The sequence below is a fragment of the Sus scrofa genome, chromosome 7 (assembly GCF_054392235.1).
Source record: "Sus scrofa isolate SSC_HxYL_T2T_F1_AM1 chromosome 7, Sscrofa_HxYL_maternal_Yorkshire_Landrace_v2.0, whole genome shotgun sequence".
In the NCBI taxonomy this organism is placed as follows: Eukaryota; Metazoa; Chordata; class Mammalia; order Artiodactyla; family Suidae; genus Sus; species Sus scrofa.
In genome coordinates, this window is record NC_139389.1 from 86380376 (window position 1) to 86406332 (window position 25957).

At 38.9% G+C, this 25957-nt stretch overlaps 1 protein-coding gene across 3 annotated transcripts in view; it reads left to right on the forward strand.

Annotated features, from left to right (window-relative positions):
- SUPT16H (SPT16 homolog, facilitates chromatin remodeling subunit) overlaps positions 1 to 25957 on the forward strand; it is a 32874-nt gene that overhangs the window by 5409 nt on the left and 1508 nt on the right. Inside the window, exons 2-25 of one of the 3 annotated variants that reach the window (XM_084969314.1) lie at positions 5895 to 5987; positions 6976 to 7398; positions 7980 to 8186; positions 8729 to 8875; positions 9267 to 9418; positions 10164 to 10336; positions 11277 to 11367; positions 12760 to 12833; positions 12985 to 13097; positions 14818 to 14883; positions 15128 to 15223; positions 15308 to 15423; positions 15514 to 15667; positions 16140 to 16267; positions 16799 to 16934; positions 17040 to 17166; positions 17428 to 17546; positions 18286 to 18411; positions 18735 to 18847; positions 19131 to 19206; positions 20102 to 20271; positions 24609 to 24738; positions 25056 to 25185; positions 25306 to 25383. In XM_084969314.1, coding sequence (XP_084825440.1) covers positions 8064 to 8186; positions 8729 to 8875; positions 9267 to 9418; positions 10164 to 10336; positions 11277 to 11367; positions 12760 to 12833; positions 12985 to 13097; positions 14818 to 14883; positions 15128 to 15223; positions 15308 to 15423; positions 15514 to 15667; positions 16140 to 16267; positions 16799 to 16934; positions 17040 to 17166; positions 17428 to 17546; positions 18286 to 18411; positions 18735 to 18847; positions 19131 to 19206; positions 20102 to 20271; positions 24609 to 24738; positions 25056 to 25185; positions 25306 to 25383 — 2638 coding nt within the window. In that variant the 5' untranslated portion in view covers positions 5895 to 5987; positions 6976 to 7398; positions 7980 to 8063. Of the gene's footprint in view, positions 1 to 5894; positions 5988 to 6975; positions 7399 to 7979; positions 8187 to 8728; positions 8876 to 9266; positions 9419 to 10163; positions 10337 to 11276; positions 11368 to 12759; positions 12834 to 12984; positions 13287 to 13658; positions 14884 to 15127; positions 15224 to 15307; positions 15424 to 15513; positions 15668 to 16139; positions 16268 to 16798; positions 16935 to 17039; positions 17167 to 17427; positions 17547 to 18285; positions 18412 to 18734; positions 18848 to 19130; positions 19207 to 20101; positions 20272 to 24608; positions 24739 to 25055; positions 25186 to 25305; positions 25384 to 25957 lie in introns of all 3 variants that reach the window. The other 2 variants (XM_084969315.1, XM_001929180.7) reach the window with 2 other exon arrangements.

Below are 25957 nucleotides of genomic sequence, written 5' to 3' on the forward strand. Positions count from 1 at the left end.
CACACCACAGCTCACGGCCACGCCGGATCCTTAACCCACTAAGCAAGGGCAGGGATTGAACCTGCAACCTCATGGTTCCTAGTCGGATTCATTAACCACTGCGCCAGGATGGGAACTCCAAATTTTTTTCCTCTTTTAAATGTCCCTAGGCTTAATTTTTTTCCTGCAGATCTCTTATAATTTCATCAATCTTTTATTTTAAAATGTTCACACTTATCAGATGTTTTATTAATTATATGTTTGTTTTTTAAACACCACTACCACCCACCCGCCTGCTCAACCTTGTATTACTCTACTGTCTCTGCAGGTTGTTCTCCAGGCCTATTGAACTTTGAGACTTTTCCAGTGTCAGGTCCCCAATGTCTTACAGCCCATGTCTTGATTTTTGCCCCTTTGTTTTGTTAGAGCATTCCTCTAAGTGCTTCTTTTTTCTTTTCTTTTTGCCTTTTTAGGGCCGTACGCACGGCATGTGGAGGTTCCCAGGCTAGGGGTCGAGTTGGAGATGTAGACGCCGGCCTACACCACAGCCACAACCACAGCAACACAGGATCCGAGCCACATCTGCGACCGCAGCTCACGGCAACGTCAGATCCTTAACCCATTGAGCGAGACCAAGGATCAAACCTGCATCCTCATGGATTCTAGTCGGGTCCGTTAACCGCTGAGCCACAACAGGAACTCCTCTAAGAGCTTCTTAATAAAGGATACAGATACAGAGAATAGATGCTTCTTGAACTCTTATGTATCTTTAAAAGTTTTATTCTGTTTCCAGTTTTGGTGACGATATATATATATATTCAGTGGGTATAAAATTCAAGGTTGAAAATCTCAGAATTTTGAAGCAGTACATATGGCCTTTTTTGTACTCTATAAGATGTTTAGAATTATCTGTATTTCTTGTGTTTTGAAATTTCACTGTCTTGGTGTCAGTCTTATATTTTTCCCCTTTGCATTGAGTTGGGAAGTGGGGGGCCATTTTAATCTCAAGACTCGAATCCATCAATGCTGGAATTTTGCATTCTTTGATCATTTTCTCCCCTCTGTTTCCTAGGTGATCTGTTTCTTTCCCCAAAAAATTTCTATTTAGTAAGGATTAGAACTCAACTTAAATTTGTTGTGTTGCTATTTCATTTTGTCTCTATATCTTCTACTTTCAGATACTGTTTCTTAACTTTACCACTTTTTATTGAACTTTAAAAAATTTTTAAGTTCTTTCTTGCCCTTTATTTTCATGTCTCATAGAAGTACTATATTTGTTTTATGAGGGGTGTTTAATTTTTATTTTCTGTCCTCTGCCATGTCTCTTTCCTCTTGATTTGTTTGCCTTCTCTCTTGCCTGTTGGAGACTTCACAAAAATCAAAATGAGATTCGGCCACCCATCTGTATTAATAAGGTAATATGGAGTTCTCTTGTGGCACAGCAGGTTAAGGATCCAGTGTAATTACTGCAGCGGCTCTGGTCACTGCTGTGGTGTGGGTTTAACCCCTAGCCCAGGAATTTCTACATGCTGAGGGCAGTCCACCCCCCAAAAAAAGTAAAAATAAGATAATAAACTGGTGGGAAGCTGTACATGAATAGGATCTCAACTAGTAGGAATTACGATAGAATGAATATGTTGGCTTATTCCATAAAGGAGCCCCACCAGATACTGTCAATATCTAGTGTTTTCTCTGAATTCAGTCGTAACTCAAAAATCCTCCAGTTCCGGTCTTTGGGACAGTTGTTGTCATTCAGAAAATAGACTTTCATTTAATTCCTCAGCATTTAGTACTTGGCCTTCTGCTGGGCCTAGTATCTGATCTAGACGCCTTTGTGAGCCCCTTTCTCCAGAGAATAGATTAAGTCTTTTTGCAGAAAGATTAGCAGTTGTCTCAGAGCTTCCGAGAATTGGGGACTTAAGCTTGCTGACCAAAACCTGTTCTTAGCCCTGAACTTACCCATGTACAATATGTTCCATTCCCCTTCTCTAATACTTGGTACCTCTGGAGCTCTGAACCCATAAGGCTGTATGAAATAGGCACACTTTTATATACGTTTAAGGTGTACAACATAGTGATTCACAGTTTTTAAAGGTTATATTCCATGTATAGTTGTAAAATACTGGCTGTATTCCCAGTGTGGTACAATATATCCTTGTAACTTACTTATCTTATACATAGTTGTTTTGTACTTCTTAATCCCGTCCCCCTTCCTTCTTCCCACTGGTAATCACTAGTTTGTTTTCTAAATCTGTGAGTATGTTTCCTTTTTGTTATTTTCACAAATTTTGTTTTATTAAAGTATAGTTGATTTACAGTGTTGTGCCAATTTCTGCTATATATCAAAGTGACCCAGTCACATACACATACATTCCCTTTCTTATATTAAATTCTATCATAGTATATCCCAAGGATGGGACACAAATTTGCTTTATTTTTTATATTTAACATAAAAGTGATATAGTATTTTTCTCTTTTTTATTTCACTAACCATAATACCTAAGTCCATCCATGTTGCAGATAGAAATGTTTCATTCATTATGGCTGAGTAGTGCGTGTGTGTGTGTGTGTGTGTGTGTGTGTGTGTGTGTGTGTTTTGTTTCTGTTTTTTTGTATACACACGTACCCCACGTCTTTTTTGTCTTTTTAGGACTGCGTCCACGGCGTATGGAAGTTCCTAGGCTAGGGGTCAAAACAGAGCTGCAGCTGCCAGCCTACACCACAGCAACAGCAAAGCTGGATCTGAGCCTTGTCTGCGACCTACACCATAGCTCATGGCAATACCGATCCTTAACCCATTGAGCAAGGCCAGGGATCCAACCTGTGTCTTCATGGATACTAGTCTGGTCTGTTACCACTCCACCCCACATCTTCTTTATCCATTCATTTGTTGATAGACACTTAGATTGTTTCCATATCTCGGCTATTGTAAATATTGTTTCAGTGAATACTGGGATGCACATATCTTTTTGAATTAAAGTTTTCAGTTTTTTATATATATATGTATACACACACACACACACACACACACACACACACACACACACACCCCAGGAGTGAGGTTGCTAATCACATGATAGTTCTAATTTTTGTTTGAGAAACCTCCATACTGTTTGCCACAGTAGCTGCACAAATTTACATTCCCACCAATAGTACCCAGCAGGAGCGGGGGAGGGGGGGGTCTCCTCCACATCCTCAACAACATTTGTTATTTATGTTCTTTTTGATGAGAGCCATTATTATACTCATAAAGCTGCAAAGAGGAGTTCCCTGGTGGATGAATGTGTTAAGGATCCAGCATTTCACTGCTGTGGCTCGGGTTCGATCCCTAGCCCAGGAACTTCTGCATGCTGTGGGCACAAGCAAAAAAAAAAAAAAAAAAGAAAGAAAAAAGGCTGCAAAGAGTAGGATGGCCTAGGTTTAATTAAAGTTGATCAAGACCAAGATAAAAGAAGTGTTAAGACTCTCACTCTTGGAGTTCCTGTCATGGCTCAGTGGTTAACGAACCCGACTAGTAACCATGAGATTGTGGGTTCGATCCCTGGCCTCGCTCAATGGGTTAAGAATCTGGCCGTGAGCTGTGGTGTAGGTCGCAGATGCGGCTTAGAACCTGCGTGGCTGTGGCTCTGGCATAGGCAGCAGTTACGGCTCCAATTCTACCGCTCTCTCCACATGCCAAGGGTGTGGCCCTAAAAAAAAAAAAAGGACCCAAAAAAAAAAAATGTGGGAGTACCTGTCGTGGCTCAGTGGTTAACGAATCTGACTAGGAACCATGAGGTTGTGGGTTTGATCCCTGGCCTCAGTCAGTGGGTTAAGGGTCCGGCGTTGCCGTGAGCTGTGGTGTAGGTTGCAGACGTGGCTTGGATCCCGTGTTGCTCTGGCTGTGCTATAGGCCCGGGGCTACATCTCCGATTCGACCCCTCACCTGGGAATCTCCATATGCAGTGGGAGCGGCCCTAGAAAAGGCAAAAAGACCAAAAAAAAAAAAAGTGAAGGAATCTTAAGTGGGTTTTTTAAAAATTGAGATAACATTGATTTGTAATTTTGTGTATATTGGGGTTTTTTCCCTTTTTTTTCTTTCTTTTTTCTGTCTTTTTAGGGTCACACCTGTGGCATATGGAAATTCCCAGACTTGGGTTTGAGTCGGAGCTGTAGCTGCCGGCCTACACCACAGCCATAGCAACACAGGATCCAAACCGAGTCTGCAGCCTACACGACAACTCAGGGCAACGCCAGATTCTTAACCCACTAATCGAGGCCAGGGACTAAAACTGCGTCCTCATGAATCCTAGTCCAGATCATTACTGCTGAGCCACGACAGGAACTCCTGTAGATGTTTTTCTTGACTTTGTACTGTAAGTCAGAGAATTGATCTTATGTCTCACAATTACCAATCCTTTGGTCTTACAGGGCTCCAACTTTACATGGTTGGAGAACTCTTCACTTCTCAATTTCAGAACTTTCTACAAAGGTGCAGTAATCAAGTAATATGATACTAATGTAAAGATGGACGTAAAATAGTGGAATAGAACTGAGAATCCAGAAATAATTACACATTTACATCATTTGATATTTGCAGCAGTGCTATGACATTCATTGAGGAGGAAGGAATAGTCTTCAACAAATGGTGCTGGAACAAATGGTTAATGGACATGTGAAAGACTGAAGTTAGGCTCCTTCCCCAAACCAAATACAGAAATTTATTCAGAATGAACCATAGGTCCAAATGTAAGAGCTAAAACTATGAAACTGTTATAGAAAGTATATGTAAGTTTTCATGTCCTTAGGTTAGGCAGAGCTAACCATCAAAACCATAAAGGAATTTAGACTTTTTCTAAATTAAAAGCTTTCCTGCTTCAAAGGACATTATTATGAAAGTGAAAGAAAACCCACTGAGTCAGAAAAAATGTAAATCATATCTGATAAGAGACATCTAGAATTTAAAAACTCTTAGTAATTAAGCAGGAACCCATTTACAGAATAGGCAAAGGATCAGAAAATGCAGTTTTCCAAAAAGGGTATATAAGATGGTCAGTAATCACATGAAAGGAGTACCATCATTAGCCATTAGGGAAATGTAAATCAAACTACTATGAGATAGAACTGCATACCCATTGGATAGCTATGATTAAAAAAAAAACTAGGTAACAAGTGTTGGTCAGCATGTGGAGAAATTGAAACCCTCATGTATTGGGAATGTAGAATAGCATACAGAAACACCAGAAAACAGTCTGGTGTTATCTCAAAAAATTAAACATAGAGTTACCATATAACCAGAAATTCCTCACCTAGATATATGCTTAAGGGAAATGTACACATTAAAAACCTTCATGAATGTTTGTAACAGCAGTGTCCATAATAGCCAAAGAATGGAAACATCCTAAATATCTAGCAATTAATTGGTGGATACAACGTGATATATCCATACGGTGAAATATTATTCAGCAAAAAAGGAACTGTGGTATTAATACATGCTACAACATGGATGAACCTTGAAAGCATTGTAACTGAAAGAAGGCAAAACACAAATGCCATGTGTTATGATTACCTTTATATGAAATGTCCAGAATAGACAAACCCTTAGGGACAAATGCAATTAGTGGTTGCATAGGGCAAGACGGAGATGGGTCACTATTGCTAGTGGGATTTTTGGGGGAGGGATGAAAATGCCCTAAACTTAGTTTGTGATGGTTGCATGACTGAATACATTGAAAACTACTGAGTTGTACACTTTAAATGAGTGAATTGTATGTGAATTCTGTCTCAGAAAACTGTTTTAAAAATAGTGTAAGTAATGGTTGTGAAGTCGCCAAGCAAACATGTGACTTAAACTTGGAATTTCTCTAAAACATATCTGTATTCCTATTTCATTAGTGTGAAAAGAAAATGACCAAATTATCTACTCTACTTTTTAGAAAGGAGAAGATGAGTATGCCAATGTCGATGCCATTGTTGTGTCAGTGGGTGTTGATGAAGAAATTGTTTATGCCAAATCAACTGCCTTACAGGTAAGTTTACAGCAATGTTTAGCCCTAAGAGTCATTGAGTCATCTATGTACTGTTCACTATGATAGCCACTAGCCACATTAAAAATTTACTTCCTCAGTCCCAAGTCTGTCAATAGTGGCTATCATATTAGAGGACATATAGAACATTTCTATCATCAGAAAAAGTTCAGTGAATAGTACTACTTTAGGGGAAAAAAAGTATGTAAATTGGATGGATCTAACTTTAACAGAAAAACCTAAATAACAGTGGGTTAAACAAAATATTTCTTTATGTCAGATAGTCTTTACGGACCCAGGTTTTTTCCAGGTTTCTACTCTGCCGTCCATAGAGAATAGTCCTTGTGCTCATTTTGCAAAATTTGTTGAGGCTCCGTCCATCACGTCTGCATTCCAACCAAAAAGAATGGGAAAAAAGGAAGAAAATGGGAGATCTCTTTCCTTTTTTAAGGAGACTTGCCTGAAGTCCCATAGAATACCTCTGCTTACAACTTATTGGCCCAGATTTAATCTAATGGTCATGCCTAGCTACCGAAAGAATGGCAAATAGAGTCTTGGTATTGAGCATTGTGCCCAGCTAAAAATCCCAAGTCTCTTTAAGAGAGAAAAAATGAGTAGTTGGTAGGCAACTAGTAATCTTTAGGGGAGCTAATCTGCACAGCTCCCTGAGGTGCTACTCTGTCTTTTGTTTTATGTGTTTCTAAACAGTCATATATTTCCTATAGACACAAAATAATCAGATGGTTTAATGGTTTTTATTATGGAATCTTTCGGCACATAAAAGATAAATACTTTGAACTTCTGTGTACCCTTTATCCAATAAATTGTCAACTCCTGGCCAGTCTGATTTCATTTAAATCTACACTGAGGTTTCCCCCACCCCAGATTATTGAGGTTAATTCTAGATACCTTATTTTATGGATATTTCTGTATAAGTACATTAATTTTTTGTACCTGTACACACTGTTGTCACTGTTGTCTTCTCCCGTAGACATGGCTCTTTGGTTACGAACTAACTGATACTATCATGGTCTTCTGTGATGACAAAATCATCTTTATGGCCAGCAAGAAAAAAGTGGAGTTCCTGAAACAGATTGCTAACACTAAGGGCAATGAGAATGCTAATGGAGCCCCTGCCATCACACTGCTGATACGAGAAAAGGTCAGGACTAAAAAAGAATGTGTTGTAAATGTAAGAGAATGTTTAAAAGCCATAAACAGGAACGCCTTCTAGTAATTTAAAAAATACAAAGGGAATATTTTACTGACTATCATCTGTTAGAAAGAAAAGAGTTCAGTGATCCTGTCAGTTTTGGAATAAAACACATGGGCTATGAAATTCTGGTGAACACTACGTAATCCATTCTTGAGGATGCTGTCAACTTGTTTTCATCTGAGCACTTTTTTTGTTGTTGTCTTTTTAGGGCCTTATCCGAGGCATATGGAGGTTCCCAGGCTAGGGGTCTAATCGGAGCTACAGCCATCAGCCGACGCCACAGCCACAGCAACATGGGATCTGAGTCGCATCTGCAACCTACACCACAGCTCACAGCAACGTTGGATCCTTAACCCACTGATTGAGGCCAGGGATCGAACCCACAGCTTCATGGTTCCTAGTCGGATTCGTTAACCACTGAGCCACGATGGGAACTCACATCTGAACACCTTAATTAGAACAGACAGCTTTCAATATCCTTAAGGAAAATTAGGTATACCTCATTTCTGGTTTTTATCAAATACAGTCTTTTTTATTATACTGCCCATCTGAAAAAGATTTCTTCTCCAAATGTTGTTCACTTGTACGTTTGAGTTTCTTAGCTGTTCATGAAGAAAAAGAATATTCTTATCAGCTTATTTGGTACTTAAGCCTGTAAAAATATCCAAAGAAATGTATTAACTTTTGATGTCACAGTCTGCCCTAATGAAGTAGGTAGGAGAAGAGGTGGGCCGGGCGGAATTTATTCTGTCCATAGGATATTCTCTGCTTGGCACTAGTAGAACATGGATGTCTAATTCTAAAACGCTTTTTCTTCTCTGTGGCACTGATAGAATGAAAGTAATAAGAGCAGCTTTGACAAAATGATTGAAGCCATTAAAGAAAGCAAGAATGGCAAGAAGATTGGAGTGTTCAGCAAAGACAAATTCCCAGGAGAGTTCATGAAGAGCTGGAATGACTGCCTCAACAAAGAGGGCTTTGACAAAGTAAGAATACTCTTGGAAGCAAGCACATTGAGAGTGAGAGGATGGGCTTCCATATCAGAGTGCAGAGAATTTGTTATGGGAAAACTATATTAATTTACATTTCTATTCGTCATTCCCTTTGGCTGAGCAGTAAGCCAGTTTTACTATTTGATTAGGAATGAGGCATTCAGAATATAATTCAGCTGCTTCAGAGGGAAACAGAAAAATCTCTTGTCCAAAAAAATTTTTTTGCTTCTCTTCTCTCCTGTCGCTCTTCTTTCTTCAGCCTTTACGAAAACCTCAAGAGAGAGGCATTTACATTGACATTTTAAATGATACTTTAGTTTAATGCCTCTTAGGATACACACTGTGACCTGGTAAAGACCTCTTTGAGATGTTTTTTTCAGTCCAAGAAGAGACTATTTAGATATTCTGCAAACTGCTGATGACTAGTTTGCTGGATAACCAGATATCATCTCTGATAATATTCAAATTGGGAGTGGGATGTTTCCTTAGCAATTCTGTGTCTGCACATCTGAAGCTCTTTGTCCCTTTGACTGCAGATAGACATCAGTGCAGTTGTGGCCTATACCATTGCTGTAAAGGAGGATGGAGAGCTCAACCTAATGAAGAAAGCAGCCAGCATCACTTCTGAGGTCTTCAACAAATTCTTCAAGGAAAGAGTAATGGAAATAGTCGATGCAGATGAGGTAAGTGGAGAGGAGGAAGTCTTTTTACTGTTTTAATGAAACAGTAGTAAGTCCCTACCTTGCAGTGTATTTTGGTGCGTGTTGAGCTTCCTTCCATATGCAGGTTGGTGGTGTGGTTGTGCCAGCTCTCTTTCACAATTACTATAAATTTGCACTGTAGTTTCTGGAGGTTACCTAGTATTTTATTTGAGAATTCCTTTAATAGCTGCAAATTCCACATTTTCTCTAAATTTGTTTTGCGTGTACACCAGTGTATTAGCTGTGGGTAAACCACTTCATAAGACTTTGTAGCATCCTATAAGATAATCAGGATATGTGTTGTCTTCAAATGATAATTTCCACCTCTGCCACACTCTAGTAAGTATTGTTTTATTTCTGGGTATACTTACAGAAAGTTCGACACAGCAAACTGGCTGAGTCTGTGGAAAAGGCCATTGAAGAGAAGAAATACCTAGCTGGGGCAGACCCTTCTACTGTGGAAATGTGTTACCCTCCTATCATTCAGAGTGGTGGCAACTATAATCTCAAGTTCAGTGTGGTGAGGTATGAGAATTTCCAAATATACCACCAGCCAGAGCATTTTAGCCTTCAGCCTGCTTTTTGTTGTACTCATTCTAGAATTCAGAAAAGTAGGAGAAAGAATAACTGTTGGCTAGCCTTTTACATTATCTTCTTGTCTTATTCTCCACGTATTTTTTTTTTTGTTTCACACAGTTGTTCATTTCCTACTTGAGCATTTGATTGTAAGCTGATTCCAAATGATTAAAAATGCTAAGAAAAAATTCAGAACATGTTGGAAGAAGAACATTAAAATTATGTTAGGTATACCATGATGTAATTCCCCTTCTAATTAAAAAAAAAAAAAAAAAGTTGTAAAGAATGCTGTTTGTCCTGGTTGGTCTGAAGGGACTGATTGATTCACAGTGAATTGTAGTGGACTGCTGGGAAATGATACCTCACTGCCATCCTGTTCAGCTATAATGAATAAAATTCAGTATATCTTGCATATTTAGGATACAGCAACTTTTTACTAAATTTTTATCCTAAGAGTTTGGGTCACTAATTTTGCTCCAGAGTTGGTTTATTTTTAAAACTTTTTAGCTTTTTTTTTTTTTTTTAAGAACTTTTTAAAAACTGGTTCTTTTTAAAAAAAAAAAAGTAGGTTATTTTTCCTCTTCAGCTTTGGGACACTGCAGGGGGAAGATAGTGATTACTGACATTGTGTGTTAGTGATCCTTAGGACTTCACTCGTTGATGTAATGAAATGCTTTCTTCCTTTGCTCTGTAGTGACAAGAATCACATGCATTTTGGGGCCATTACCTGTGCCATGGGTATTCGTTTCAAATCTTACTGCTCCAACCTTGTCCGCACTTTGATGGTTGATCCTTCTCAGGAGGTTCAAGAAAATTACAACTTTTTGCTTCAGCTTCAAGAAGAGCTGCTAAAGGAATTAAGACATGGTGAGGTGCCTTAGAAAAGGTTTAGAAATCATGTAACACAAACGTCTGTAACGTTTATGGAAGTTGATATCCCTGAGGCTCTTGTACTATAAGTAGAATGAGATTTTACTGTGAATCATCCTAGCATTTAGTTCTTCAGTCTACTTTTCTTTTATGCATGAGTGGTTATAATGAAGTTTACAAAAACCTCTCTGGTTAGGGCTCTGTGTCGAGATCTTCCTTATTACTCTTCTTATTTTTGGGAAGTAGTATCTCTGCCAACAGAGTGTGTAATGTTAATCCTGTATTGAGCGGATAGCATGAATCTAGTTTGAGAGCGGAACTAACAGCATCCCTGCTAAGCAAGTAGCTGCCTACCTCAGAAGCAAAATGCTTGACACATCTTTGCCTTGAGACTCTTCACTCCCAGTTGGCTAAATGGGACTTTGTGTTTATTACCTTTATTTATTTTTTAAAAACCAGATTATTTATTTATTTAACTTTTTTTTTTTTAAGGTCCGCACATGTGGCATATGGAAGTTCCCAGGCTAGGGGTCGAATTGGAGCTGCAGCTGTTGGCCTACACCATAGCCACAGCAACACCAGATCTTTAACCCACTGAGCAAGGCCAGGGCTCGAACCTGTATCCTCATGGACACGAGTCGAGTTCGTTTCCACTGCGCCACAACGAGAACTCCTTAAATTATTTCTGTCAAACCAATGTGGCTCTACAGTCCCACTGGGTCAGTGATTCTCAACTGGTGAAATTAAAGAGTGACCAGGTGGATTGCTTTTTTAAATGCAAATTTCAAAGCTCTGCCACTCCTGCCACTGTATTCCTTATTTTATCCTTTGAGAAAGCCTGCTTTAGGGGACTTAATAGGTGAAAAAAATCTTGATTAAAATATGTCTTTTTTTTTTTCTGAAAGATAAAGTTCCCTTTCTTCTGTTTTGTCATTAGGTGTGAAGATATGTGATGTATATAATGCTGTCATGGATGTGGTGAAAAAGCAGAAGCCGGAGCTGCTGAACAAAATTACCAAGAACTTAGGGTAAGATGGTGTGATATATATACATTGTCACTCTGAGACAATTTTCATGACGGGAAGTAATCAGGTAAAATATTCTTAGATGATTTAACCAATATTTATGGGCTACTAAACTAAACTGCATGCCAAACACAGTTTGTTATCAGAGAATATGAGAAATATTTTAGTCTTTTTGTGGGAGGGTTGAGGAAATTTTTTTTTTTTTTTTGCTGCACCTGTGTCATGAAAATTCCCAGGCCAGGGATTGAACCCATGTCACAGCAGGCACCCAACTGCTGCAGTGATAGCACCGGATCCTTAACCCGCTGCACCACAGAGAACTCTCAATAAATATTTAGGTTTTTCTCCCAAGGGTATGGTGGAGATTTTTCTGGGTCAATTTAGTTGATGCCAGTAGGTTTTCCAGGCTTAAGGTATAAATGTCAAGACATTACATGCTATATTTCCACTCTTAGAACACCTCAGCTCACATTTGCAAATTAATTACTCCAATATATCCTACTGTTTAATTTTTTTTCAATTTTTATTTAATCCCTTTTCTCAAATGTACTTGATAGTTGAACACTTAGAATTACCTAATAACATCTTAAAGAGCCAAAGACATTTGAGAAAGAAAAGCTGTAGGCAGTCTCCTTAGATGGAAGGTAGTTGGGGGTATATAGTTTATTTCTGGACTTCTCTGATGAACAGGAGGAAATATGTTGACCTATACCAACTGTTGGCCTAGGTGACTTAATCCAGTTATCAACATTCTACTAAAAATGACCTTACTTTATCCAGTTATACATTCTTTTTTTTTTTTTTTTTTTTTGTCTTTTTAGGGCTGCACTGCAGCATAAGGAGGTTCCCAGGCTAGGGGTCTAATTGGAGCTGTTGCTGCCAGCCTACACCAGAGCCACAGCAATGCCAGATCCAAGTTGTGTCTGCGACCTACACCACAGCTCACGGTAACGCCGGATCCTTAACCCACTGAGCAAGGCCAGGGATCGAACCTGCAACGTCATGGTTCCTAGTTGGATTCGTTAACCACTGAGCCACAATGGGAACTCCAGTTATACGTTCTTAATAATGTGCCCTGTAACAGCTTTGCCTAGTTGTTTATAGAAAAACTTCTAACTTGACCTCCTGGTAAAATAAAATTTAAATGTTGGTAGAAAAGCTGAAATGAAGGCTTGAGATAATACGTGTTACATGCAGCATTTAAATAGGATGTCATTTTCAGTGTAACTCAAAGACTGTCCTCAAATCCTCTTCCTTAACTGGCTGATCAGCAGGAGCAAATCACTCAACTGTTTGCTTGTCTTGTCTTGAAAATTGAAATAGGATATATTGCATTTGACTGAGGCTAGATGTCTTTTAGCGTATTATTAAAGGTTCCTTTTGTTCCCTTTTTAGGTTTGGAATGGGAATTGAATTCCGTGAAGGCTCTTTAGTAATTAACAGTAAAAATCAGTACAAACTGAAGAAAGGTGAGTTTTACATGCGTGCAATAGTGAAATACCTTTTTGAATAATTTCCTTTGGCTTCATCTGCCTCTTTTCCTATACCAGGGAAAAACGTAAAATCTACACTTCTCCATTCTTTCACTGTCATTGACTGATTCCTGTTTTGCTGTTACAGGAATGGTTTTCAGCATCAATTTGGGCTTCTCAGACCTGACTAACAAGGAAGGGAAGAAACCAGAGGAGAAAACCTATGCCTTATTCATTGGCGACACAGTGCTTGTGGATGAGGTGTGTACTGCCTCTTCAACTTTGAGTGTTGGTGAACTGACTTTTAAAGTACATTTTTTACCCTATGACTTTTTCTTCCTTTTTCTTAAATTGAAGTATAGTTGATTTTCAATATTGTGTTAGTTTCAGAATGTACAGCAGAATGATTCAGTTTTTATATGTATTTTTTCAGGTTATTTTCCATTGGAGGTTATTATAAGCTATTGGACATAGTTCCCTTTGCTACACAGTAAATCCTTACTTATTGGTTATCTATGCTATGTGGTTTTTTTTTTTTTTTTTTTTTCTCTTTTTTCTTTTCATCATTTGTTAAATGCTAGTTAAGGGGAAGGAGAGATCCTTATGATAGCCTGACCAAATGCAGCTAGGAATAGGGATTGTAGTCCAAGTGCAGGGAATATTTAAACCAAACTCTTTATCATATTGTGGCTTGAGCCTTGATTGTGATAATATCAGGAACTGTGGTTTTTTTTTTTTTTTTTTTCTTTTCTTTCTTTCTTTCTTTTTTTTTTTTTTTTTGTCTTTTTGCTATTTCTTGGGCCACTCCCTCGGCATATGGAGGTTCCCAGGCTAGGGGTTGAATCGGAGCTGTAGCCACCCGCCTACGCCAGAGCCACAGCAATGCGGGATCCGAGCCTCATCTGCAACCTACACCACAGCTCACGGCAACGCCGGATCATTAACCCACTGAGCAAGGGCAGGGATCGAACCCGCAACCTCATGGTTCCTAGTTGGATTCGTTAACCACTGTGCCATGACGGGAACTCCTGGTTTTTTTTTTTAATAATTGCTTTATTGGGCTACAGTTTCCATACCATACAATGAAAATGTACAATTTAGTGATTTTTTTTTTTTAGTATATTCACAATTACTCAGCGACCGACACAGTCTAATCTTAGAACATTTTCATCACTTCAGAAAGAAACTCTATGCCCTTTAGCTTTTTTGTTTGTTTGTTTTTTGCTTTTTCTAGGACCGCTCCCGAGGCATATGGAGGTTCCCAGGCTAGGGGTCGAATCAGAGCTATAGCCACTGGCCTACGCCAGAGCCACAGCATCGCGGGATCTGAGCCGAGTCTGCAACCTACACCACAGCTCACGGCAACACCGGATCCTTAACGCACTGAGCAAGGCCAGGGACCAAACCCGAAACCTCATGGTTCCTAGTCGGATTCGTTAACCACTGAGCCATGACGGGAACTCTGCCCTTCAGCTTTCACTCCCCATTTCCCCACCAGGCCTAGGCAGTGACTTTCTGTCTCTAAGAATTTGCCTTTTCTGGACATTTATGGTCTTTTGTGACTGGTTTCTTTCACCTAGCAGAAACTGATGCTTAAGAATAGCAAATATTTCAGTGTTCTTATTATAAGCTAAGTACTTTTATTTATTAATTCATTGAATCTTTATAATCACTCTACGAAGTAGATACGCTTATCCTTGTATGCAGACAAAGAAACTGAGGAACAGAGAAATTTAAGTAACTTGCCAAATGTCACAGAGCTGGAAGGTAATTGAGTCAGGTTTCAAATCAAGACTGTATTCTTATTCATGATCCCAACATGGCCTCCCAAATTGTAGTTCCTAATGTGCTGTCGGGAAGATAACTTTTTATGTCTAGTAGGTAAGATTCACAGTGTTGCCCACCTATTTATTGGGTTAGGAAGTGAAAGTGTTTCATTTAAATGTTCTTACAGATGTCTAACTTCCTCCTTTTATTCCAGGATGGCCCAGCTACTGTTCTCACTTCTGTGAAGAAGAAAGTAAAGAATGTGGGGATTTTTCTCAAGGTAGGAAGAAGATAAATGAATAGCGTGTAGGAAGTTTGATATAATGAAGGAGATAAACAATATTGGCTAAAGAAATTAAGATCTCTGCAATGCTGTGGCTGTGGAGGAGGCCAGCAGCTATAGCTCTGATTAGACCCCCTAGCCTGGGAGCTTCCACATGCTGCAGGTATGGCCCTAAAAAAAAAAAAGAAAAAGAAAAAAATTAAGACCTGAATTTCTAATTATGATTTTTTTCTCCCCATAGAATGAGGATGAAGAAGAAGAGGAAGAGGAGAAAGATGAGGCTGAGGACCTGTTGGGAAGAGGTTCTCGAGCAGCATTACTTACAGAAAGAACACGAGTGAGTTTACTGTTTTAAAACTGCTTTAATCTCCTCTCTGTCATGGTTCACAGGTTCTGATAATTTGGGTTTTCCGTTCTTTAGAATGAGATGACTGCAGAAGAGAAGCGAAGAGCACACCAAAAAGAACTGGCGGCTCAACTCAATGAGGAAGCAAAGAGGCGATTGACCGAACAGAAAGGCGAACAGCAGATTCAGAAGTATGAGTGTGCCTCAAGCAGTAAGATTGTCCGAGGGTCATGTGTGATTTGCAGAAATTTCTCAGAAATATTTTTTTATTCCCAATCCAGAGCTCGTAAATCTAACGTGTCCTATAAAAACCCGTCTTTGATGCCTAAAGAACCACATATTCGGGAAATGAAGATCTATATTGATAAGAAATACGAGACTGTAATAATGCCTGTGTTTGGCATTGCGACGCCTTTTCACATTGCCACGATCAAGGTACTAACAGTGACTCGGGTTCCATCCAGACTGTTTTGTAAAATGATTATGCCCACCCTAGAGGCTGGTCCTGTCTGCCTCAGCCCCCACCCCTGCTCCGCATTGCTGACTTCCCCGTCCCTGACCTCCTGCTGTCATTTTCCTTCCTTTCCAGGTTGCACTTTGATAAAGTTGAATAATCTTATAGACTACTAGAAACGTAATTTGCTTATTTCCCTTTGAACTTAAAGCATTTCTTAACTTGTAGTCATAAATGTGGCACAGAGTACACTGAGAACTCAGTGATTCTTTTAGAAACACATATTTGGTCATAAAAAGATAAGCTAAAAATGTAGTTAATGAGTTTTAGAGGCTAAGTGTAGCCTTTTAGAGGCTATGTGTAGACTAAATTGTAGCATCTCTATAACTACTAATCCTCATCTCGGAAAGAAACCTGTTTGTTGTGCTTAATGCTTTTTGTTTCTTTGAACAGAATATAAGTATGTCGGTGGAAGGAGATTATACATACTTGCGAATCAACTTCTATTGCCCAGGCAGTGCTCTGGGCAGAAATGAGGGCAACATCTTTCCTAACCCAGAAGCCACTTTTGTTAAGGAAATGTGAGTGCCCAAGAAAACAACCATCCCCAATCCCTTTTGGCTAGAGTGGTAACCACATTCTCTGTGCTGTGTTCTCCCCCATCTAGTGAATGGCAGTGCTGCTCTCAGTGGTGCTTGATAGGATCGCCTTGCTAACTTTGTACAGTTTCGAGGACAGAACCTAATTTAGAATCCTCATGAAAATATTGCATCCTTACTACACATGCTTTGTGATCTCCAGTGTGTGCCACATTGGGATCTATTCTGTTCACTCATGATATGGAATAGGCTAATTGGGAGAAGGTTATGCTAGATTTGAAAAATAAGTGTGATTTCCCCACCTAATGGATTAGCCGTTTTCAACAGTCTCTGCTTAAGAGAGAAGAAAGGGAAGTTTTTTGTTTTGTTTTTAAGCTTTCTAGACATTGTTTTACCATTCAGTGGTACCTTTTTCTCCTAAAAGATATTAAGATAGTTATAAAACATAGGAATGGATGTGGGTCACCTGGCTTGATAAAGAAACTTACATAGGCACTTCCCCTTTTTCTGTAGTACATACCGAGCTTCAAATATGAAGGCACCTGGAGAACAGACAGTACCAGCCTTGAACCTTCAGAATGCCTTCCGAATTATAAAAGAAGTGCAGAAGCGTTATAAGACTCGGGAAGCAGAAGAGAAAGAGAAGGAGGTGAGCCTGAATACCAACAACACACCTTTGTGCAAAGGGATACTTGTGGGTTTGGGGAACATGGAAAGATACATAAGGATTTACATTGGTTTTCATTCTGCTTAGGGCATCGTGAAACAAGACTCCCTGGTGATCAATCTAAACCGGAGTAATCCCAAGCTGAAAGATCTATACATTCGCCCAAACATTGCTCAGAAGAGGATGCAAGGCTCACTGGAGGCCCACGTCAATGGTAGGAGTGATCTCTCAAAGGCCTGGGCCTTGTCTGCAGGGGCACATTTGTAGGAACAACAGATCAGCTAGTACAGGGGGACAGGGAAGTGGTGGGAGGAATATCCTTTGACACTGCAGTGTGGCCAGAAGGAAAGGAAAACTCCGTACTTTGTTGGCATTTCCTCTGCCCCTCTTCAGATCAGCCAAAAACATTCAGTGCGTGTTGGCCCAACCTGATGATGTTCTTTGATACCTAGCTGCTTTCTTCCCCTCCTCCCAGGTTTCCGCTTCACATCTGTCCGAGGAGACAAAGTGGATATTCTGTACAATAATATCAAGCATGCGTTGTTCCAGCCATGTGATGGGGAAATGATTATTGTCCTGCACTTTCACCTCAAGGTATGCCTTTCTATCAACTAGCTGTTTAAAATAGTGATGAAGGGAGTTCCCATCATGGCTCAGTGGAAACGAATCTGACTTGTATCCATGAGGACGGAGGTTCAATCCCTGGCAATCCCTGGCCTCGCTCAGTGGGTAATGGATCTGGTGTTGCTCTGAGCTGTGGTGTAGGTTGCCAACGCGGCTCGGATCTGGCGTTGCTATGGCTGTGGTGTAGGCTGGCAGCTGCAGCTCCAATTCTACCCCTACACTGGGAACTTCCATATGCCGCGGGTGTGGACCTGAAAAACAAAAAAAGCAAAAGATAAAAAATATAAAACAGTGATGAAAAATATCACCTATCACATAAGATCATCAAGACGATTGAATAAAATAATGCTTTTATAAAGTGCCTGACATCTAGAAGGTGCTAAGCATGTTCGTTCCTTTAGTGTAATATAAGCACATAAGGTTTCCAAAGCATGTAATGTCTTCTCCAAATTCCTGTTCCTGAAATAGAAAACTTTTGTTTAGTTTATTATCAACATAATCTCCAAAGTCCATTCTAATAAATAGGAGTACTTATAAAAATGTGTGCTTTTTCCCAGTCCTAGACATCATTATTTATGATGACCAGGGATGGTTTAGCTGTTTTTTCAGAAATGCTGTGGATATTTTAATGTCGCATTTTATTTCTGTTATCTTGCCTCTTTTTCTGTTATATAGACTTTTTTCTTGTCCTGCTTTTTTGTGTCCTCAGAATGCCATCATGTTTGGGAAGAAGCGGCACACAGATGTGCAGTTCTACACAGAAGTGGGAGAAATTACCACAGACTTGGGGAAACATCAGCACATGCATGACCGAGATGACCTCTATGCCGAGCAGGTAAAATTTGGTATTTTATTTGCAGGGTAATAAGGTAAGATGCAGACCAATTCTGAGCTTAGTAATCATTATATTTTATAAACAACCCCTGAAACTATCTGCAGAGCTTCTCAAGCATCTGCAGGTTTGGTGTAGTGCAGTGGCTGATGGATTTTAAGTTGCAGATTCAGCTCTACAGTTAATGGTGTGGGCAGCCTATAATAGTTTATTTGTGTTAGTATCATAGGAGAATTTGAGGACTACAAAAGCACTTCAGACTTTTTGAAGGGATTATTATTAACAAGTAAACTGGTAAATATAATTTGTATTTTTTTCTTCATCAGATGGAACGAGAAATGCGGCACAAACTAAAAACAGCCTTTAAAAATTTTATTGAGAAAGTAGAGGCTCTAACTAAAGAGGAACTGGAATTTGAAGTGCCTTTTAGGGATTTGGGGTAATGTATCTCATCCTTTCTTTGGCCTTTAGAAAAATCATTTAGGAATTCCCTTGTGGTGCAGTGGGTTAAGAATGCATCTTACTGCTATGGTGAGGGTTCAGTCCCTGGCCCGGGAACTTTCCACATGCTGTGGGTACAGCTATCCACCCCCCAAAAAGTCATTCTTCCTTAAATAATAATTTAGCATATGTCCTTTTTCTTATGACTGATAACCTTTGGAACATCCATTCCTTCTCTTGCAGTGAGCTCTAGCTTATCTGAGTTTCTTATTGTCTTTCAGGTTTAATGGAGCTCCCTATAGGAGTACCTGCCTCCTTCAGCCCACTAGTAGTGCTCTGGTAAATGCTACAGAATGGGTGAGTATTTCTGACTTCTTTTTAGTAAGAAATTGTTAGGGAAAAGAAAGCAAGAGGATAGGCATTTGGGAGTTCCCTCAGTGGTGCAGTAGGTTAAGGATCTAACATTGCCATAGCTGTTACATAGGTCACAGCTACGGCTTGAATTCAGTCCCTGGTCTGGGAATTTCTATATGCTGCGGGTGCAGCCTAAAAAATAAGTCAAGCTTAAATAAAAACTACATCCTTATTATTTCTCATGGTTTTCATTTCAGTATTTACTTATTTTAGATGTAAAACTTATCGAACAAATGATTCTTTAGAAGTCTCTTTAGGGGTTCCCATTGTGGCTCAGCGGTAATGAACCCAACTAGTATCCATGAGGGTGTAGGTTCAATCCCTGGCCTCATTCAGTGGGTTGAGGATCCAGCATTGCCGGGAGCTTTGGCGCCGAGTTGCTGTGGCTCTGGCATAGGCTAGCAGCTGCAATTCCAATTTGACCCCTAGCCTGGGAATTTCCATATGCTGCCAGTTTGGCCCTAAAAAGACAAAAAAAAAAAGGGGGGGGGGAACTGTAACTGCAATGTATACATCTAAGGATGACCTGACCCCCTTGCTGTACAGTGGGAAAATAATAATAAAAAAAAAAAAAGAAAAAAAAAAAAAAGTCTTTAATTTTTAAAATAGTTTCTGCACATAGTTTCCTTAAATGTATTGTTGAGGAAGGATTTTGATCTTGCAATCCTTTTACTGGGGCTTCTTGGCATGTTGTATTGCTTTTAATTAGTCTTTGTCCCAAAAAACAAACAAACAAAAAACAGTTTAGTCATCTTCTGTATGGTGATATTTAGATCCTAAAATTGCTGGTGCTGTGGGGGAAGTATTTATATGAAAACAATCCATTCCTCCCTGACAGCCACCTTTTGTGGTGACATTGGATGAAGTGGAACTGATTCACTTTGAGCGAGTCCAGTTTCACCTGAAGAACTTTGATATGGTAATCGTCTACAAGGACTACAGCAAGAAAGTGACGATGATCAATGCCATTCCTGTAGCCTCTCTTGACCCCATCAAAGAGTGGTTGAAGTAAGTAGAGTGGCCAGCGATCTCCCGTTATCCCATGAACAATGTATTGTAGAATAGAAGTGTGTGGCCTGTGGTCCATAAAACCTGCTAGTGTATTTAAGGGAAATTACCTTTGGGTTGTTATAAAGCAGGACTTGAAAATTTGGGATCTGTTAGACATAGAAGCTGTTCACTTGTTCCTGAATACGCAGCAATAATTTATGGATACAAGGAAAATCAAAGCCTAAAACCTTTTTTGACTCTACTTGATGTATAAAAAGATCTGTACATATGTATAATTATTTACTTACAAAAAGTGGGGGATATGTATTTTTTACTCATTTTCTATTTTTACTGAAAAGTGAGATAGAATATATATTTATTTTAGCCTTTGACATCCATATACTCTACTCACACTTCAACTAATTCTCAAAGAAGTACCAGAACCCCAGTAAACAGGGAGCTGTCACTACCTAGGGAAAGGGTGAGGCTTGTGTAGCTATTAGTATAGTTTACTCTGCCCTCCTTCCCCTCCAATTATCTGTGAAAGGAAAGCACTATAAATGTAAGCCTTCTGTTAAATGGATTGAGAGAACTTAGAAATAGCTTGTGAGAAAAATAGAGATTTATGGTTTCTGTGAGGATTTTCCTAAGAAACATATGTAGGTAAGTGATATGGTTTAACAAATATAAATTTGTTTGACTTTTTAAAATCGGTTTTATTATGGTACAGCTTACATGTAATAAAATTCATCGATTTAAGCATATGATTTGATGAGTTCCAGCAGATGTTTACAGTCTCGTATCTACCATCATAATCAGGATATAGAACATTTCCTTTACTCCCCAAATTCCTCACACCCCCCTTTTTTTTATTTCTATTTTTTTTTTAGGGCTGCACCTGCAACATATGGAGGTTCTCAGGCTAGGGGTAGAATCAGAGCTGTAGCTGCCAGCCTACACCATAGCCATAGCAACACCAGATCCGAGCCGTGTCTGCTGACCGGCACCACAGCTCACAGCAACACTGGATCCTTAACCCACTTAACCCACTTGAACCCCCGACCTCATGGTTCCTAGTTGGATTCGTTTCCGCTGTGCCACAATGGGAACGCCCTCATACCCCTTTATAGTCGGTCCCCTCCCTTCAGCCCTGTCACTGGTTTCAGTTAGCTTCTAGAATTTCACATAAATGGAATCCACAAGTATGTAATTTTTGTATCTTTCATCCTTCACTTGGCATAATGCTTTTGAAATTTATCCAAGTTGTTCTGCACATTAGTATTATATTCTTTTTATAATTGAAGAATATCCCATTGTATCAATAGTTCATCCTTTGCTTACCTGTCTATCACTTAACAGACATTCGGGTTGTTTCCTTTGGGGGCTCTTTTGAATAGCTGCTATAAACGTTATGTACAGGTCTCTGAGTGGATGTATGTTTTCATTTCTCTTAGATAAATGACCTAAGAGTGGGATTGCTGGGTCATATGGTTTATGGTAAAGTATATGTTTATAAGAAGTTAAGCATCATTTTCCAGAGCTGCTGGAAAACCTGCAGTATGTGAGAGTTGTTGCTCTACATCCTGATCAAACTTGATTGTTAAGTCTTTTCCGTGTTAGCCATTGTGGCAGGTGGTAGTGTTGTCTCGTTGTGGTTTCAGTTTGCATTTTCATTATGACTGATGATTTTGAGCATCCTTTTTTTTAAAATAAATTTTACTGGAGTAGAGTTGACTTAAAAAGGTTGTGTTAAAGTTTCAGGAGTACATCAAAGTAAATCAGTTATATATATACATATAATCCATTCCTTTTCAGATTCTTTCCCCGTATAGGTTACGCTATACATATCTCTTATATAGCAGTGTGTCTATGTCAATCCCACCCTCTGATTTATCCTTCCCCCGCACCCACATTTGCCCCATGGTAACCGTAAATTTGTTTTCAAAATCTTTGAGTCTGTTTTGTAAGTTCTTTTGTATCACTGTTTTGAGCACTTTTTCATGTCATGTGTCATTCTATGCTTTTGATGAAGTATATTTGTGTATTTTTGCCCAGTTTAAAAATCAGATTGTCATGTTACTAAGTTTAAGAATTTTTTAGGCTGGATACAAGAACCTCATCAAATACTGGTTTTGTATATATTTTCTTCCAGTAGTTTCTATGCCTTTAATTTTCTTAAGTGCCTTTTGAAAAACTGGAAGTGAAAATTTCTCCTGAAATATGTTTGATCAACTTTTTGTTTTGTAATTTGTGCTCTTTATATCTTACCTATTTTGCCTAACCCAAAGTCATACAAATTTTGTTTTTCTTTAGAGTTCCATAAGTTTAGGTTTTATATTTAGGTCTGTGATCTATTTCGAGTTAATATTTTTATTGTAGTGTAAGGATCAGGGTCCATATTTTGCATTTATGTAGCCAGCTGTAATAGTATCATTTGCTGAATAGATTATCCCTTCCCAATGAATTACCTTGGCATCTTAGTTTAAAAAAAATAAAAAACCCCAGATAGAAAAAGGTTTATTTCTGGATTGTATTCTGTTCCATTGGCTTATCTCTGTCCTCAAACTGATATTGTACCATCATGAGTATACTAAATCTTGAAATCAGGCAGTGTAGTAAGTCCTCCCATTTTGTTCCTTTTCGAAGTTGGCTATTATTATTTTAGCTATTCTATATAAATTCTAGAATCAACTTAAATCTTTGAACAAACTGGTCTATTGTGTCTTAAGTTATCAACTGTAGTATATGTACAGTCTGTGATGATGTCCCCATTCATTCCTAATATTGATCATTTATTCTTTTTGGTCAGTCTGACTAGAGGTTTATCAGTTTTTACTGATTTTTCCCCCCATCATTATGACGTGTTCTTTCTTATTTCTAGTAACATTCCTTGTTTTGGAGTCTACTTAGTGTGATTTTACTGTAGACTTCAGCTTTATTTTTGGTTAGAGTTTGCATGGTGTATCTTTTTTGTGTCCTTGCACTTGTAACTTACTTTATATTTCAGGTGGCTTATTTGGAGACACCATGTATTTGGGTCTCTCTTTTTTTTTTTTTAATCCATTTTGAGAATGTCTACCTTTTAATCAGATTGCTGAAAACAGGCCACTTATGTTTAATAAAATTATCAGTATGGCAAGATTTAAAATGACCATCTTGCTATTTGTTTTCCCATCTGTTCCTTTTGCTTTTCTCCTTTTCATAGTGCCTTCTTCTAGATTAATTTTATGATTCATTATTATTATCTTCCTAGTTGGCTGATGAGCTGTATCTCTGTTTTACTTTTATAATGATTATTATAAGGTTTACATACACATCCTAACTTCTCACAGTCTGCATTCAGATAATATACTACATCTGTTGGAAGGTTCTTAGGCTTCCATTTCTCTTCTATCCTTTCTATTATTGTCAGACACTTTGCTTATAATATACTATGAATTCCATAGTGTGATTATTTTAGCTTCAGAATCGCTATCCTTTCATTGACAAATAAGGAGGAGAAAGTCTTTTATATTTACTCACATATTTACCATTCCCAGTGCTGTTCATTCCATTGTGTAATTCCATGGGGATTTTAGTCCTGTAATGCTTTTTATCCAATGTTTGAAAACTGTTGTTCCATATTTTGTTCAGTTTTCTAGATGTTTATAGAGTGGAAAGGTAAATCTAGTCTTTGTCACTCCCTCATGGCTAGAAGCAGAAGTTTCAGTGTATAATGACTGTGCCCACGATGGATTTATGCTGGTCTCTGAGGTTTATGCAGAAGGTTTCTTGTCATGATTAATTTTCTTTTCTGTTCTTTCCCACCCACTTTGATTCTCTTCTCCTCAGTAGAAGTGGATAAATGTCATTTGAGCATTTAACACAGGGCAGTTTGAGTACTGGGGAAAAAAATGGTGCTCTATCATGAGGACTAGTGCTCTGGGAGACCCAGCACAAGCCATTTGGCTTTGTTCTGGTGGCAGAGCACAGAGAACACATCAGAAAGGGTTTCTCCTCTTCAGAGATGCTAATGATCAGGAAGACCCAGGATGGGGAAGTCCTGCTGTGGCTCAGTGGTTAACAACCCAACTAGTGTCCATGAGGATGTGGGTTCAATCCCTGGCCTCTCTCAGTGGGTTAAGGATCTGGTGTTGCCATAAGCTGAGGTGTAGGTGACAAATGTGGCTCAGATCCCAATGCTGCTGTGGCTGTAGTGTAGGCCAGCAGCTGCAGCTCCAATTCCACCCCTAGCCTGGGAACTTACATATGCCTTAAAAAGACCCCCCCCCCAAAAAAAAGACGATGACCCAGGATGTTCTCAGAAAGTAGAGGATTGATTTTGACCTTGTAATAATGCATGTTACTTTTCTCAGTTCCTGTGACCTAAAGTATACAGAAGGAGTGCAGTCCCTCAACTGGACTAAAATCATGAAGACCATTGTTGATGACCCTGAGGGCTTCTTCGAACAAGGTGGCTGGTCTTTCCTAGAGCCTGAGGGTGAGGTGCGTGAGTGTGGGGTTTCTTTTCTGGTACGTAGTGTTGCCCATTATCATTTGGGCAGTTAGGAGAATGCTGTATATATAGTACATGAGGGAGCAGATCAAGTAGGAGAGGCGGTGAACACAATTTGGTATTGTTGTTGTTTTTCCAAGTTAATTTTACAGATAAGTCCATTTATCTTTTGATGGGTTTTGGTTGTTTTATTTTTTCATGTGAAATAGAAATAATGCTGGTGTGCTAAGTGGGTTAAATTAATTCATTACAAAGTGAATGTAAAAAAAAAAAAGTATGAAATATTTTGTTCTCTCTTACTCACCAGGGAAGTGATGCTGAGGAAGGGGATTCTGAATCTGAAATTGAAGATGAGACTTTTAATCCTTCAGAGGATGACTATGAAGAAGAGGAAGAGGACAGTGATGAAGATTATTCATCAGAAGCCGAAGAATCAGGTTAGTCTTCCTGGGGAAGAGTATTCATGACTTCATCTATTATCATTTCCATAGGCTTTAGAAGAGAAGAATCTTATCATTCCATTCCTAATAACTAATGCTTAATCAATGTTATTCCAGATTATTCCAAGGAATCATTGGGAAGTGAAGAAGAGAGTGGAAAGGACTGGGATGAACTAGAGGAAGAAGCCAGAAAAGGTAAATTTTTGTTATCGTTTTGCCGTTTTATTTTCTTGAGGTACAAATTTCAATATTTTGAGATATTTGCCTAATAAGAATAACTTAATAACTGATGTGGAGCTCAGCTCCAACTTGATTGCTCAAAGGACAAAATGAGGTCTGGAGTGTGTCCCTTGCTCCAGGTGGCACAGCTCCACTTATCTGGATGCTTTTTTCATCCGTTCAACCCCCAGTGGGCCCTTAGCCATGGTAGTTTTAGAAGGCTCCAAAATTAGGCTATTTGGGTTCCAAATCTAAGTCCTCTAAGAGTCTAACTTTCTGGGCCTCTTCCAGGTTAGGAAAGTTTTTGTAGTAGTAGTTTTGTTTTCTTGTTCTTGGGGTTTTTTTCGTTTTTTTGGTTGGTTGGTTTTTTGACGGTTTTTTTGGGCGGGGGTGGGGTTAGTGGTAGTGCTAGTTTTAACTACGCTAAAACCAAATGCCAAATATAAGTTTAAGATGAAAAGGAGATACTACTGTACTGTATCCTAAGCATTGTGGTAGGTACTTTGCATAGATTACCCTTTTTAATCCTAAGATAATTTTCCATTTTATA